The following is a 17,747-nucleotide window of genomic DNA, read 5'->3' as shown; positions in this document are numbered from 1 at the left end:
AAACCAGTGCAGAACTCCCATCATGCACCACGGGACTTGACTTAAAAAATTGTGAACCATCCTGGAGATGGAGTGCCACAATTATTTTCCACCCTAAAACATGATCATCAGGTATTATAATATAAGGAGGAAGAACTTTTTCCAAAAAGTGTACAGTATTTGTTAAAATCATGCTTTTATGTGGACACGCCCACCAGTTCATTAAGTATGCCTGGTTTGCCTGGTGGGTGGTGATGGGTGGTGATCCACCTGATCTTTCAAACAATTCCCATGATTTATAGATCCCGATCCCGTGTCCAGTGTCCACGCTAAAACCCAGTCTAAAAACAATAAATAATAAAGTAAAATGCTACAGGCTCCGTTTAAGACACTGCTGCAGCTTTATCACTGTATTCATAAGACACCCCCCCCCCCCCCCCCCCCTCTCCCCAAACATGGTCGTCTATCAGAAAATAAAGGTTTTGTTCCAAAGAGGTGAAATGTAAACATTAGTGTTCCTGTTCAGGAAGGAGACCCTATTTACATCTCCACCCCTGAACCTGGTCCTGAGGACACTGACAGGAGCCCATCCAGGTAAATGACTGGCCAACACATAGTGATGTGTGTGTGACTGTACCTTTATCCATTAGTTCAGGGGTTCCCAAAATGACAGAACTGTTCCATGCCCCCATATAGTCATAGCCTCAGGTTGCAGCCCCTTATTACATTGAGAAATGTCTTAAAGAGAGCTGATCTTCAAGCTCAAAGGTGCGCTAAGCTTGTTGATCTGCTATTTCGAACAACATTTTGTAAAGAGTTTAACAATAATTACATGACTGTTTATACAATAAACAGAGACAGACAGTATTAATTTAACAAATGGACCCATAAGGGTCCTTTTGGTTCCATCTATACACTCTAAATTAAACCATTTCTGATTAATAAACACACGAGTAGTTGCCATGGATAGAAATCAAAACGTAACATTTAATTACATTACATTTTAACCATGTTAACAGTAACACACACTTTATATACTATATATATGAGCTGACTTTGGTGACATTTCAGGAGCATGTTGAGAGTATCAGCACCACAAATGGGAAAGGGCACGGGTCCGTCCCACTTTGGAGACCTGCCTGCTATTGGAGGGGACAGACCCGACAGACCCGACTCTGCCCCGGCCAGAAGAAGTCGAAAAGTGGTGGAATATTTCTGGATCCCCACAGATGAGGAATGAAGAGCCGGTGATGCTCACCAAGCCATCCAGTCGCACCAAGACGACAACAAACACAGCCAAGACATCCTATAACATGTGCAACGTGATACCGGCCTATATGGGGATATGACCCAAGGAATCCTGGGAAAGTGACATTTTGAGTTTACAACCTACGGTGCAAGAGTTATAAGGCGAAATGTAAAGTGGGCTGTTATAGCGCCACCATGAGGCCGAGTGAGGTAATAATTTATTACATTCATTTGAATAATTATTATGAACCTCCAAGTGTTGTAACTGTAGCTCCAACGGTTTCTGAGAGAATAAGACTTAACCCATTTAGGCCTGACCTCAAAATTAAAAAAAAATATTCTAAATCCTCACGATAATATTCTAAATTTCACGATTTTTCAAAAATAGCAGACCTACAAGCTCGTAGCTCGCCACTCGGTGGTGCGCTATGAGCTTGTAGATCTGCTATTTTTCAATAGCTAAAGTATAACATAATGTTTAAAACACCAAAAGGGGTTCCCGCACAAAATGGGTTAATGTGAGTTTTCGCATTTTCCCATGTAAGTCGATGGGACATTTTAATTCACAAATAAATTAATTAGTAATCAATAATTTGTTAAATTGAAAAAAGGGCTTCGTTAAGACCTCCGTAATATTATGGTCAATGCCTGTGTGAAAAGTCGGAGCGATTGGTGCAGGCAGTGAGGAGCTACGACAGATGTTCATTCAGACATTGAGTGAATTATAATATGATGATGATATTATATCCATATCGTGATATAAAGATTAGATATTATCTGGGATTTAGGATCGCAATGTCGTGATATGGCATAAGTGTGGTCTTTTTCTGGTTTTACATTGAAATGTTTTTGAAAATGATCAAACATAGCTGATCTACAAGCTCAAAAAGCATTGCAATGACTGAGACTTATTGTGAGCTGGTAGATCTGCAATTGTTTTATCATTTTGAAAACAAACACATCAACACAGAGCCCCACATCCATGATGTTTACAATCGTGATTACTCCATTTCTGTCGAACTGTAAATGTTTTCAGTCATAGAAAATGTGACAAATAAAAAGTATTAGTCGTTCACTTATGTCCCAGTTGCATCACCTGGGTGGGGGGTATCTCCAGCTCTGCATTGACCTATGAGAAAGCAGAATGACAGATACAGTATATGTCAATTTTATATATATTCTTTTTAGGTATGTCTTTGTTATTGTACCAGCTCAGTGGCCTTGTGGTTAGAGTGTCCGCCCTGAAACTGGGAGGTCGGGGTTCAATCCCCGGCCGGGTCATACCAAAGACAGTAGAAATGAGACCCAATGCCTCCCTGCTTGGCATCAAAGGGTTGGAATGCACGTGCAATGACCTTGTCCGTGTGTCCGTCCCGCACACACGGGCCAATTGTGTTCGCATAGACACTTTACAACGCCGGATGCACCACGGTGGATTCGTACCCACAACCTCGCGGGCAGGGGCTTTACCACATGCGCCACCTGAGCACATTGGGTGCACATTCTTCACAACACGAACTTCAAAGGAAACATCTGCAGTCAGAAAACTGCTTTTTTTTCTTTTCTTTTTGTGTGCAGATGTTTCCTTTGATCTCTATGCTTGCTAGAACGTTGAACGGAAATAAGATGGATTTATTTATAGTTTGCTGTGGTGATTGCACAAACGGGCACAGCAGAGTGTACACAGTCACACACACACACACACACACACACACACACACACACACACACACACACACACACACACACACACACACACACACACACACACACTTTCATCATTTATTTATGTCCACATAAGAGATGCAATACAAGGACACAAATATTTACAAGGTGCTGTACAGAGTGCAATCAGCAAATCCCGGACAAATACCCACACACCCTTCAGGGGTACAAGTAACAGCGTCTTCGCCATATTTGGCGGCTACCGATATAGTGGAAGAGATTTCACAGAATTTCGCGAGCCGTTTGGCTGCTTTTTTTGGCATCCCAAGTTGTTGGAAGCCTCTTACAACCAAACTGTGTACATGTCCTAGGCCAGGGGTTCTCAACCCGTGGGTCGCGACCCCTCGGGGGGTCGCCAAATTATTTTAGGGGGTCCCCAAATTAAAAAATAAAATAAAATAAAATATTTTTTTATTTTCACGATTTTTCAAAAATAGCAGACCTACGAGTGGCGCGCTACGAGCTTGTAGATCTGCTATTTTTCAATAGCTAAATTATAACAATGCTTAAAACACCAAAAGGGGTTCCCGCCCAAAATGGTTTAAGGTTATTGTAGCAGTCAATTTATATTGGGGGTCGGGAGGGGGCGGGGCGGGGGTCCCGAGACATTGCCAAAGCATTTCCGGGGGTCCCCGGCCAAAAACGTTGAGAACCCCTGTCCTAGGCTGCCGAAGATAAACACAAGTAGATTGCACCTATAGCCTAGCTCTATGATGGTCTGGAGGAGCTGGTACTTAATGACTTTGGTCATAAAGGCTTCCTCTAAGCTAGAATCAAAGGTGCAGTCAGGCCACTTCAAGAATGGAAACAGATCTGTTCCCTTCATTGATCACAACAACATCTGGTGTGCTAGCAGCGAGATGTGCAAAAAATTCAGTATTTTCAGCACAGAGTTGAAACATGGACGGTTTGACACAGGAATGTTTGCACATTCTCACAGGCAAAATGTTTAGATATGTCCTTTGTTATGAGATCAACTATTCTGTCGTGGCTTGCTACTGTATGTAAAGCCCGTCATAGGCATAACAGCCATTCAGAATGTGTGACATGGTTTCTGTAACGAGCCCTGTGGTGTGTGGTGTGATGCAAGCAGCGAGGTGCATGGGTGGAGGGAAACCAGAGGGAAAGGTTGCGCACGTCGCACACACACACACACACACACACACACACACACACACACACACACACACACACACACACACACACACACACACACACACACACACACACACACACACGTACGTACCGCTGAGTTGAGAGACTGGTGCAGCAGCATGCGGAGCTCAGCATTCCTCTGCTTCAGGCTCTGTGTGTCAGCGATGAGCTTAGACCTCCCTGTCAGGACCACTCTGGATGACATTATGAACGGAGTATGAGAAAACACTGCAATCATTTGGCTGCAGTGTGTGTGTGTGTGTGTGTGTGTGTGTGTGTGTGTGTGTGTGTGTGTGTGTGTGTGTGTGCGCGCGCGCGTGCGTGTATGTGTGTTTATGCGTGTACTTGTTGGGTGCAACTCACTGGTACTTGTCCAGTGCATTCTCCAGCGCGTCCCAGACCTTCAGTTTGGACTCAGGAATGACGTCGGCCAAACTGTCCCAATAGGCTGCGTCTTCAGAGGCATCCCAGTCATCCCAGTCATCCAGGGCCCGGTGAGGGGCCCATCGCTCCCTGGCAGGACCACCATGAGCACTTATTTAAGCACCCAATGACCACCCACGTATGACCACTTCAGTCATAAAAGGTCTAAATACAGTATTCACTTATATTAACTGTGGTAAACTTATACCCAATGGACTGTATGAACAACCTCTGGCAATTTTACTGTGCACGTTCTACATCAGGTCTATTTGAGCTCTTGCTTATGGACCAATGTCAACGTAAATGACAACATACAGTATGATATTCTCAATGCTGCACAGTACAATCCTTAGTTAATGTATGTATGCTCTTAGAGTTTAATGAACACTGAAGATTTGACTGTTTTTCTTTTTTTAAAGATATTTTATTTAACTTTTCCTGCCTTTATTTGATTAGTGTAAAGCAGTGGTTCCCAAATGATTTCATGTCAAGGACCCCCAAATTGACACTAATTAGCCTGCGGACCCCCATTTGAAAAGATATGCCAGGGACCCCCCATAAGAGAAGATTTTTACGGCTCTAGCAGTGATTCTCAACCTGTTAAATTTCAAGGACCCCCAGTTTGACATGCGTTAGTCTACGGGCCCCCATTTAATGGCATTTCTATCTCTGGGACCCCCAATTTATATTGTAAAATCAATGTTAATTTAACGCTGAGAGTGTACAAATGGAACCAAATGACCCATAAGGGGACCCATAAGGGGTCCATTTGTTACAGACCCATAAGGGGTCCATTTGGTTGGTTCCCAACTATCATTTAGCTGGGGACCCCCTGGAACTCCCTCAAGGACCCCTGGGGGTCCCCAGACCCCACTTTTGGAACCACTGGTGTAAAGCATTCTGACAGGAAATGGGGGGGAGAGAGAGACTCGAAACCGCGATACGCCATCAGGCAGGATAGGCCTATCTCACAGCCCGCTTTCCACGCCCACTTCCGGTAAATAGTGGTGTCTTTAACATTAGCATTTACACGTTTTTTTCTCTGGAGAATCTAAGTACATTTTCTAATGTAAAAATGTGACAGACCAATATTATTATGAAGCAAACAAGATGGTAAATCAGCTCGAACAGATAGAACAAACGTTACCTTGAGAAAACAAAAGTTGTAGACTTCTTAAATTACCTCTGTTAACATGTAGCGTCTATGGAGTGACGTCACGCTATCACCACTAGCCCCGAAAGGGGGCGTATTAAGGGGGGCGGGGAAATTCTGTGAGATAGGCTTATTATCAGCCTACGGTGCCCGGGCGTCTACACCAGCGATTCAATGGGACAAAACCGTTTTAAGGTCAACGACACCAATGCAACTCATTTGCAACTGAGTCTGTCTCGACCCTTTGGTGAGGTTTGGGGCTTCAAGATTTGAAGTTTTGACTCCTGTGTGTGTTGTTGAGTGTTCTGACCTGGACTCTCTGCACTGAGCAGTGAAGGCTTTCAGAACGCCCAGGACCTCGTTGGGATGTATGAGCTCCTCCTCTCCTTCTGCCGTACCACCAGACTCACCCGCCCCCTGCTGGAAGAGAGATAACACTGCTGCTAGATTACATTCATTAAAAAAGATAGTGCTAAAGAAGAAGAATATTTAGTACTGTTTAAACTACTTCTGGGCTAACTGGTCTGCTGCACGAATGGCACACATGCGGAGTATGTGTGCCAGTAGTAGTTAAAAAGGTTTAATAATTTTACTTTAATATGTATTTTGTACTTTGTAAACACAAGGATTTGGTTTATTTTTTCCATCTTTATGATTAGTTTGTAGGTCTTTCTTATTTCTTCCTTTTGGTGCATCCCTAATTTTCAGCCTAACGTTCGCCTATTTCCCCCATATTCACCGTACTCTCGCCTACTCTTACAGTTTGTCCCATAGGTTGAGCCCCTTTTGGCCTTTCCTGCATGTCTGTAACTACTGTAATACACGTGCACTCAACAGACTGTTGAGTGCACGTCCTATCCTCTGAACTTGCCATCTCATTGCTCGTTTACCTCAGACTGCTCTCTCTGCTGCCGTCTGTACTTGATGAAGAATTCCGCCAGTTTGTAGACATCGTCGTCACTTTCAATGCCCAGGGCCTGGAAGACAACATAACAGGAGTACTCAGTACTAACCAGTCCTGGACCAAGCAGCACTTTCAAATAACCTTTGTGGTTTACTGTGGTTTGTAGAATAACAACATGGGTGAGGTTTGCCATGTGTGGCCACATATAATAGTGAGGTAGGGGTAGGCAATATATTGACCGATAATGATGATATCTCATGATATGAGACTAGGTATCGTCTGGGATCATAATATCGTGATATGGCATATAAGTGTTGTTTTTTCCAGATTTGAATCACTTATTTCTACGCTTTCAAAATATGGTAAAAAATTGAAAATAGCTTTTTTAAATTATTATTATTTGTTGTAATACATCTGGTATTCCAAACACACCAGCTAACAAAAATAAGCCTATCTTCTACTGAACAATGATGGCCGTGCAATAAGGGCCGATTCATACTCCTATTTTACCGCTGTTTCGGCGCTGTAGTGCCGAAATGATTTCGGCTCGTCAGAAATTTTCAGTAGCACCGAAGAGCCGACTTTAGGACGGTACCCGCCCCCCCTGAACCTCAAATGACGTCACATTGTAGGCTCTATAGAGCCGAACCAACTTTTATTCGGCTCTAAAATAGATCGCGCCTAAGAACTCACAGAGAAGATGGCGTCCAACTTCATGAGAGACTGCTCGTCCTTCTTCAGAGGAGACAGCAGCTTTAGGAGTTTGCTCTCTATCAGGAAGCCCTAGAGATACATGCAGACAGGAAGAATAGGAGTCAAACCCACGAATGAACAATCAACAGTCAAGCCTCGTCATATATTTTAATTCTATTAGAGTTGAGGACTGGAACAATAAGGAGAGAGCACACATAGTTCCAGTACACCTGCCCATGCCTGGTTGCAGGGTATGTGCAGCATATTATTGCTACCTTCAAATTAGGGCTGTGAATCTTTGGGTGTCCCACGATTCGATTCGATTTCGATTCTGATTCTTGGGGTCACGATTCGATCCAAAATCAATTTTTTTTTTTTCAGATTCAAAACGATTTTTGGAAATTATGAATCGTTCATAACGGAATCGCGATTCTAATTCGAATCGATTTTTTTTGACACCCCTACTTCAAATCCCATGAACCAGGCTGAATACAGAGCATGACTGGCCTTCTACGTTCAAATGGCGCTGTGTTCTGTATCTATATCTTTTATGTCCTTATTTGTTGGTCTGGGGACTCCCAGTGGTCCCAGTAATATTGTGCATTCTCAAGAGTCAAATTCAAACAGAGGATTGAGGATTAAGGTGGTTGCACACTGGGCGCGTTTTTCGGAAAACCGATGGAGAAACGCAGCTAAAAATCCGAAAAACGTGCTCAGTGTGCAGGGACCTTTAGGGTCCCAGAGATCGTATCAAATGGCGGTCCGTGGCCTGAGGCCATATCAAAGTGGCATGACATGAAAAAGTGTAATAAGAATCCCCTTCGGCCGTGGAACTCACCGCCTCGTCACACAGCACCTCCAGCAGTCTCTTTACGGTCCGCGTCGACACCTCCCCTCTCTCTTCCCCCGCGCTCCCCTCGCTTTCCTCCTCGCCCACCTCCACGTGGCTGTCGCTCCTCAACGCGGCCGCGCTCTCCGTCCTCCCGTGAGCCGGTCCCGCCGACGCGTCCCTCGTCCCCGGGACGCTGTGCCCCTCCGAGCGGACGAGGTGGGAGGAGGCGGACCGCAGTGCCGCTGCGCTCCTCTGGGCTCGGTTCCGTTGGATGTGTCCGGGGCGCTCCGCGAAGGCCACGGGGGGCCGCTCCCAGGCCAAGCCCAGCTGCTGCTCGTGGAGGAGTCGGTCGATTTCCAGAGCCTGCTCCGCCAGCAGCTTCACCTCGGACTCGCTCATAAGCCACACCTCCTCATGCCTGCCGGCGCTGACGGCTGCAAAGTGCCTGGAAGGACAGAGCGGGTCAAAGGGTCAAGTGTACGTGTTTCCTGAACATACTGCAGGTCCGTGACCCAGTTTTGAGTCACAGACCCATATTTGTGGGCTGAAAATGTTTTAACCTTTCGCAAAAGATTTTACACCCAGCTTTTATTTTATTTTCTCCAAAAGATTTTGTGACATTTTCGAAAGAACTGGAAATGGCAGATCGGCTATTGTCATTATTTTTTTCAAATGTTTTTTTGTGGCTTTCACCTTTATTTTATATTTTTGAGTGGTGTAAACCACTCCTACAACTGGCTTTGTTAGTTTACGTGTCTGTTCGTACCAAAAAACTGGCTTTGTTAGTTTACGTGTCTGTTCGTACCAAAACATGAGCATGGTTGCTATGGTCACCCAGTTCACACGGGTGTGATTTCATTACGTCAGACATTACGTCAGACCACAGTTGATCAGTCTATATAAGACCTTACACCACTCAGTTCACACAGGTGTGATTTTTTATGGAGGGATAGAAAGTAGGCTGACAGGAAATGGGGAGAGAGATGGGGGGGTGACATGCAGTGAGGGCTGTCGGGATCGGGAGTCGAACCCGCGCCACACTGCCAGACTGGATTACCAGCCAAGGTGCCTGGACCGCTGAGCCACCGCCCAGGCCCATTCTTTTTTTAAAGGAGCATAATGGTTAGTTGATAGGTTCTGTAATTTTGGGTCCCGGGGGATACACCAAAATTTCTCTTTTGAGTTTCAAGTTGAAAACGTCTGAAAACAAGGTTTCTTTATGTTTGTCTCCCGAAGGAGAAATGTGTCTTGGACCCCAAGGACCCGCCCTGCAGCATACAATCCCTGGTTAGACAGAGAGAGAGAGAGAGTCAGAGAAAGAGCGAGAACCCCCTACCTCTTTTTCTTCTGTATGTCTTTACACTCCTGCACGCTGCGTTTGTAGTCTCTAGTCAAACTGTCAATCTCCTCTTTAGACAGCTTCTCCTGGGCGCCACACCTGCTCTTCAACTTGTTCAGCACATCCCACAGTCTGCAATACACACACATCACACAGCACTGGATTATTTGAGTGAGCGAGCGTGCGTGTGTACTGTGTACCATGTTTTACTGACTATGTGATGAACAGTCCCCATGAAGAATGTCAAATGGTTTATATACAGATACAAGGTCTTTGTAACCAAAGACCTTGTATCTCAAGTGGATTATTATTTATGGTTAAAAGAGATCTTTAGACTGATGATTGGTAACAGATTCGGGTTGGGATTAGGAGCAATTACGAGTTAAATTTAGAGGTGAGTGAGGGCTTAGGGTTATGGTTAGTTTTATGGTATCATAGGATTTATGGATTTTGAGGTTAGGGTTAAGTTGTTCAAGCAGGTTAAGCACATTTTTCTTTTTTTCATTAAGCTGCTTTGAAAAATAATATACAGTGCGTGCGTGCGTGTGTGCGTGCGTGCGTGCGTGCGTGCGTGCGTGACCTGCTGATCTTCCTCTTCTGCTGGGACTTGGTGATGGTGTTCTCCTCGTCTCTCTTCTTCAGCACCTGCACGTTGTACTCCAGTTTCTCCTGGTTCAGCTGGTAGGTCGCTTTCATCTGCTGTAGCTCCTGCTCCAGCACCTGTTTGTTTGTTTGTTTATCATTAGCACTATTCAGGGCTGGACTGAGACCAAAATTCGGCCCTCACATTTTCGCAGGATTTGGCCCAGACTGGCCCACCACAACCAGCGTGCAGATACCCTATACCGACTTTTCGGGTCAGGTCGAGGCACATAAATACTTGAAATGCATGATAAGCCCATAATACCACCACTTTTACAGAACAACATAAATGATACACAACCTACAGACGGTTCTACACTGAAACATTTAACCACAAGCCACCGTTCCGGCCCACTACGGGTCGGCCCACCGACCCGTAAACACCCAAACCATCCACAAATACCCAAGGAGAAAGTGAAGGCTTATCTAAAAGTACGATCCCTGTAGCCACGCTGTCGCTGTATTCAAGCGGTGCCGCTTGACTCAGCGGATTCGTCTATACACCCTTTGATGGCCACATTTTCTCACATTTTCTTTGAGCGTTTCAACATGACATCTTGTGACACTTTTCAGAGGACCAATTAAGCATCCATTGCTTTTGGGTAGGCCATCCTACCTTGTTGTTATGTTTTCTGGGACCATATGGACTCTTCACTCTGTGATACAAGTGTTTACTGACCTGAACATCGGTGTCCAGCTTGATCTTGATGGTGTTGTACTCCTCAGTGCTCTCCAGCCTCAGCTTCTGAAGTGAGGCCTCAAATTCCTCCACCTTCCTCATCCTCTGCAGCAGGTTCTGAAACTGGAGGCAGCGTGACATTACAGTACATCAACATGGGTGACTGTCAGGGCAGTGGTGACAGTACATCAACATGGGTGACTGTCAGGGCAGTGGTGACATTACAACAACATGGGTGACTGTCAGGGCAGTGGTGACATTACAACAACATGGGTGACTGGCAGGGCAGTGGTGACATTACATCAACATGGGTGACTGTCAGGGCAGTGGTGACATTACATCAACATGGGTGACTGTCAGGGCAGTGGTGACATTACATCAACATGGGTGACTGTCAGGGCAGTGGGTGACATTACATCAACATGGGTGACTGTCAGGGCAGTGGGTGACATTACATCAACATGGGTGACTGTCAGGGCAGTGGTGACATTACATCAACATGGGTGACTGTCAGGGCAGTGGTGACATTACAACAACATGGGTGACTGTCAGGGCAGTGGTGACATTACATCAACATGGGTGACTGTCAGGGCAGTGGTGACATTACATCAACATGGGTGACTGTCAGGGCAGTGGTGACATTACATCAACATGGGTGACTGTCAGGGCAGTGGTGACATTACAACAACATGGGTGACTGTCAGGGCAGTGGTGACATTACAGTACATCAACATGGGTGACTGTCAGGGCAGTGGTGACATTACATCAACATGGGTGACTGTCAGGGCAGTGGTGACATTACATCAACATGGGTGACTGTCAGGTCAGTGGTGACATTACATCAACATGGGTGACTGTCAGGTCAGTGGTGGTGCCCAAACTAATGCCTGCCGAACCCCAGATTGGAAACCACAGAGATAGGGGAAGAAACCTTCAATCTATGCCAGTGGTTCCCAAACTTTTTCATGTCAAGGACCCCCAAAATTGACAATACTTAGCCCGCGGACCCCCATTTGAAGAGATATGCCAGGGACCCCGGACCCCACTTTGACCAGTGCAATGCACTGGTCTATGGGTGGCAAAGAGCGAGGGAAAGACCGAGTGAAGTAGTGAACGATTAAGAGGAAGAGAGCGAGGGAAAGAAAGAGTGAACGACTATCTCACTCATCCTTACTCATCATGCTTACCTCCCTGTCCCGTCTCTCTTTCATGGACTGCTCCCACTTGTTCCGGTTCCCAGTCAGCAGGACCTTCCGTTCCTGCACGTAGGCGTTCTGGGAACGGCACGAGTAGCACACATAAATCATTAGGCTGATAGCAGTAGGCTGAAATTGTCTCACCACTAGCACACACACGTGCACACACACACACGCACACACACACACACACACACACACACACACACACACACACACACACACACACACACACACACACACACACACACACACACACACACACACACACACACACACACACACACATATGTACATACAATATGCCGATAGAGCTAATCCCAGCTGCTGCCGTGATCAAAGACCATTCAACTGGAGGACACTCTAAAGTCAACTAGGGTCAAGAATGTTTTATGCATAGTACTCCCACTCATGACACTGATAGGCTCTTCCGCAGATAACCTGTACAACATGTGAGTGTATTGTGTAATACCACAATGGTGCACTATGACTGCATAGTGGGACGATGGCCTTATTTTAGATCTACATATAGTATTCTATATGTAGGTACACATACTGTATACAGGGCGGCTGCAGCTTAGTGGGTACAGAGCAGTGGTGGAAAGTAACTAAGTGCTTTTACTTAAGTACTGTACTTAAGTACAATTTTGAAATATTTGTACTTTACTTGAGTATTTCCAATTTCCAATACTTTTACTTCTACTCCACTACATCTCGGAGCCAAAATTTGTACTTTTACTCCACTACAATTATTTGAAAACTTTAGTTACTAGTTACTTTGGAGATTTTAATTTTGATTAGAAAACATACATTAACCACTTCAACCCTATACATTTCGGCCATTTGAAAATAGCCGATCTACAAGCTCACAATGCGTCGCGTTGCGACGCATTGTGAGCTTGTAGATCGGCTATTTTCAATAGATTTTGTACACATTTTAAACTTTCCACCACTGGTAGAGAGGCCGTGTGGTAATCGGAAGGTCACCAGTTCACGTCCCTGAGCAGGACACTTAAGTCTTAAAGGCCAGACGCTCTTATCCTGTGACTTACAAAGTCTAGTCAACAAATGGCAGGGTAAATGGTCACACAAGTAGAGTGCAAAGAAAAAGAATCACACCCGTGTGAACTGAGTGGTGCAACTCCCCTCTCCCCCTGCCTCTCTCTCTCTCTCTCTCTCTCTCTCTCTCTCTCTCTGTAATTAGCAGGCAACAGTGTAAGGCCCGACTCACACGGTCGCAACAGATTGATGTATGCTTGTTGTATGAGATATATAGCTGATGCAAGCTCGCAATGCATTTCCAATGGGAGTCACATGGTTTGACACATGGTTTGTGTTGTATGAGGGGGAGGGGGGCAGTCGAAACACAGCCGAAAGCCATACAACAGCTTGTAGTCCAAAATGTTGTATCAAACCATGTGACTTCCATTGGAAATGCATTGGGGCGGCCATGACACTTACATCTTGCTTACATCTAGCATGCATCAATGTTGTATGCTAGATCGAAAGGTGTGAGTGAGGCTAAAGGTGTGAGTGAGACTATCTCTCTCTCTGTTTTCTTTAATGTAAAATCACTATGCTGCTGATATTTACAATTTTACCGAGACTATAATGGTCGAGTATAATGATTTCAGTAGCTTGAACCCTATTATGCTAGCAATACACCCGTGTGTCTGGTTTTTGTCTGTACCAAAAGAATCAACAAATGCACATAATCTGGGTTGATCAGATTACTCTGTAGGAGATAGCAAATAAAGTGGCATATTCATCCTTGAAATAAATCGTAGATCTTTTTGATCATCTCTGGCGTATACAGACCGCTGCTTTTGGAGGTGGTATTGAGAGTCCTGTCACATCCTACCTCCATCTGGTCGAGCTCCTCCCTGTAGGTCTTCTTCAGAATTCTGACCTGCTCCTCCATCCTCTCTATCAACAGGTCCACCTCCTCCGCCTGTTTCTTCAAGTCCTTAACGTAGCGGTCATCGCTGGCTTTGAGCTCCTGTTAAAACACACAAACAAGTTTGTTGAGCAAGATAAAATGACTGATAGTAGCATAGTGATTTCACTCACGACTTAAGACTAGAGGTTTGAGCCGATACGTAGCCAATTGTAATATAGGATTACAATGGCAATTCTCGCGAAAAACCTGTTCCTTCCTGCTTTGAGGTTTCGTTTTTTGGCTGTGTTTTATCATGTTTCATTGCATTTATTTGGTTGGTGACTGTCTGTTATATTCCTAAGACTTTAAAACTTTATCGACTCTCACTGGAGTACTATTCGGTAGTCAATATGTTTCTTATATGGAGGTTTGTCCTGTATTTTAAGCATGTGCTAACATTTCTGCCTCTTGGCATGCTTGGGCGCAACTTACCCTTTATCCCTAAACTTATTTGCCATATTTTACTGTCTTGAAAAAAAAAATTTAACTAGCCGACATGTTGTGAGCTTATAGATCAACCATTTGAACTATTTTAAAATGTTTGTCAAAATAGTAAAAAATGGCAAATACGTGTAGGGATAAGGGGTAAGGGGTGGCGCAAGATATAGCCCTTTGTCTCAATATTTTTTTAATATTTAATATTTTCTCCCACAACTCCCTTCCCAATCCTCCCCATTCACCCACCATCTTTCCCCACGAGGCCAGACATACAAACAACATATATACAGGTATAAAACCAATAGATACGAAGAAAGGGATCACAAGGTTATATATGTTCACAGAAGTAATTAATAAACAACTTAAAAGGGGGGGTAGAATAAGAGAAACAACGCTTTTCTTTTTTAACTGTCTCCATTTGTAGACTATCAGAGTTAACCCATTTTGGGGCGGGAGCCCCTTTTGGTGTTAGCATTATGATATGCTTTAGCTATTGAAAAATAGCAGATCTACAAGCTCGTAGCGCGCCACCGAGTGGCGCGCTACGAGCTTGTAGGTCTGCTATTTTTGAAAAATCGAAGAATGACTGACATTGAAACATAGCTTTTTCAGAAAACTGTCAGGATGTAGAAGACATTTATAGATTCTGATCTCAGGTCAAAATGGGTTAAACGAACACAAAACAAGGGCGAGATGGATTATGGTCGACGGGCGGTACCTGATACCGTACATACCCGCTGCAGGTCAGTGATCAGCCTGTTCTTGTCCTGGAGCAGCTGAGCACACAGCTGCTGCTGGCTCTTCAGGGTCTCTGCCACCTCCTGAGGAATCACCTTCCCCTCCGCGCTCATCCACCCTCTGTTGATCTCCTCGAACTTGGCCCGGCTGGACTCGGCCTCGCTCTCCATCCCCTCCACTCTGGGTGGGGCAGAGGATGGAGAGATTTGTATACACGTCGGTTTGTAGAATGCATGGGTACATTTCAAACGAAAGCACACAAAGACTTCTACGAGGATAAAACCAGAACAAGCACTAAGGCTTGTTTACATCAGGGTACTCAGGGATGGACATGAGTTCTTTTTTTTTTTTAATGTTTTTTTTTGTATATTTTATATTTTTTATGGAGGGACAGACAGTAGGCTGACAGGAAATGGGGAGAGAGATGGGGGGATGACATGCAGTAAAGGCCGTCGAGATCGGGAGTCGAACCCGCGGCACACTGCCAGACTGGATTACCAGCCAAGGTGCCTGGACCGCTGAGCAACAGCCCAGGCCGGACATGAGTTCTAATCCAATATAAAATCTCACCTAAATGCTGTAAAAGATTTGTAGTCAGTTTTTTTTTGCTGAATGTTCGCACCCAGAAGAGGGAGGCTAGTGTTCGTGTTTACTAAATGTGGGATATTACCTTAATCTTTGAGTTTCCCTCAGTTGTGTCCTCCTGTTTGACTCTCTGGCATGGAGAGCTGTTTCTATGTTGGTGACTATCTCGGTCCCGTCATTCAGCAGGGTGACGACTCTCTAAAAGGGAGGCAACGAGTCAAGAAAGAAGCTGGTCTTAACGGTCTGAACAATAAGAATAATTGGGCGTACCTGTAGACTTCACAAAATGTTGTTAAATCTATTTAGTGAATTTCTTTGTTAAATGTGTTGTAAACAAGAGAGAAACTCAGTCATGTGAGTGACAACAAACCTTTTGACTTTTATCCACTTGCTGTTGGCTTTTCCTCTCCTCTTTGATCTCCTGCTTGTCATCCATGAGGTCACCTCCCTGCTCTTGTCTAAGGAGACAGGTGGGTGCATGGTGTTGAATGAGACAGGTGGGTGCATGGTGTTGAATGAGACAGGTGGGTGCATGGTGTTGAAGGAGACAGGTGGGTGCATGGTGTTGAATGGGGTGACTGATGCGGGAATGCGTGCAGAGTTATGTAAGTATTGAACACGTATGCGGATCACATGCCGCATTGCACTGAAAATAGCCTGCAGGCTCACAACACAGAGATGTGTTGAGAGCTTTAGATTTAAAGCTATACCCCTTGATGCAGAAGGTATAGGTAGGTGTTGTGTTCCATTTGATATCCTACACACACGTACGTACACACACACACACACACACACACACACACACACACACACACACACACCAGTATATTATATAAAATGGGTAGCCTACTCTCTCTCAGGAGTCCTGACTCAAGAAATTGGTTCCCCATCTGTATTTGCCGACGCCGTTCTCTCTAGACTAGAGCTGGAGAGATGAGGAGGCCGAGGCCCCTATTACTGAACAAACATTCTATAACGTAGCCGTAGGCCCCCTTTAAGGCAGGTGTTAAATTCAGTTGTGGACACAGTACTTGAGATTTGAGTCAAAGCCTACTCCTGAGTCCTGGTCAAATATTAGCCTTAATCTCAACTACAAGTTATAAAGTTGTCAGATTTGTATACTTTCTTTAAAAATACTTTTAGTATTCAAAACGTAGACCTATAGGCCAGGCTGGCCAGCTATATCCAGAACGCACCCAGGGTGCCGGCCCGTCCGGCGAGCCGCCCCGTGTCTGAAACGGTTGAGAAATGACAGTTACCGTGTGGGGGTCCCTCTGACTGTACCCTCTACTGTAGGCTACTGTACTGTACTGTACTGTACTGTACTGGCACACCCGAAATCACCATAGTTAATATGTGCGTGTGTGTTTGTGTGTGTGTGTTAGGTTGCGCACAGGTGGTGAAAAACAACCATGGTTGTTTTCGTGCTCAGACGCACCCACCCACCCACATAGTTCCGTATTAAGGAGCACCACTCAAAAAAAATAATCGTCAGGCGGTCAGTTTTACCTTTTATTTGCTTCATTTCGTGCCGCTACACGGATCTGGCGAGCAGCTATCCTTTCCTGTGGATCTTCTGACTCCAAAGATGGTCCAGCAGCCACTTCTTCTGCAGCTTCACGCGGAGGGTCGAAGGTTTCATTCATACTTTAGCGCACGTGGGGGTGTAAACGTTGCTCGATATATGATTGTTATCTTACCCCTAAATTCAGAGAGAAAGCGCTGAAGTGCAGTACAGTCAGTGGTATTAGGATCGACTGAGGTCTGTTATGGTAAACGTTGCTATGGTTGCGTGGCCCCCCAGAATCTCGCCACTAGATGTCGCCATCATGTTTAACTATACTAGATCAACTAGAGAACCTACTGGTGTTCAGATCAAGTGATTTTATTGAACTCATGATATAGGGCAGGCCTACTGTTATGTAGCCTGGCTTGGCCAGCCTCATAGCGGAGATTCACTGAAGATTCTTCCCCGCATATGAACTCATATGCGGGGAGGAAACATCAGTGAACCCTCGCTATGAGTCTGGCCGCGCCAGGCTAACTGTTATGTATAATGGGGAATACATTTACGAAGAG

The 17,747-nt window shown here is 45.0% G+C and overlaps 1 protein-coding gene across 1 annotated transcript; it reads right to left on the bottom strand.

Annotated features, from left to right (window-relative positions):
* Positions 1-1,962: 1,962 nt before the first annotated feature.
* drc1 (dynein regulatory complex subunit 1 homolog (Chlamydomonas)) lies at positions 1,963-17,314 on the bottom strand (the record flags this gene model as incomplete). Its single annotated transcript, XM_079502384.1, has 16 exons — positions 1,963-2,356; positions 4,199-4,301; positions 4,471-4,620; positions 5,994-6,103; positions 6,574-6,660; positions 7,281-7,370; positions 8,119-8,557; positions 9,449-9,583; positions 10,032-10,171; positions 10,773-10,895; positions 11,960-12,046; positions 13,830-13,967; positions 15,080-15,263; positions 15,754-15,866; positions 16,039-16,126; positions 17,178-17,314. 16 exons carry the CDS (start codon positions 17,312-17,314, stop codon positions 2,300-2,302), a joined length of 2,181 nt encoding a protein of 726 aa, XP_079358510.1. The 3' UTR covers positions 1,963-2,299.
* Positions 17,315-17,747: the final 433 nt, after the last annotated feature.

Source organism: Electrona antarctica (genome assembly GCF_951216825.1).
Source record: "Electrona antarctica genome assembly, chromosome: 5".
Classification (NCBI taxonomy): Eukaryota; Metazoa; Chordata; class Actinopteri; order Myctophiformes; family Myctophidae; genus Electrona; species Electrona antarctica.
Note: the sequence above shows the minus strand (reverse complement) of the source record. Positions and strands in the feature narration are given on the sequence as shown.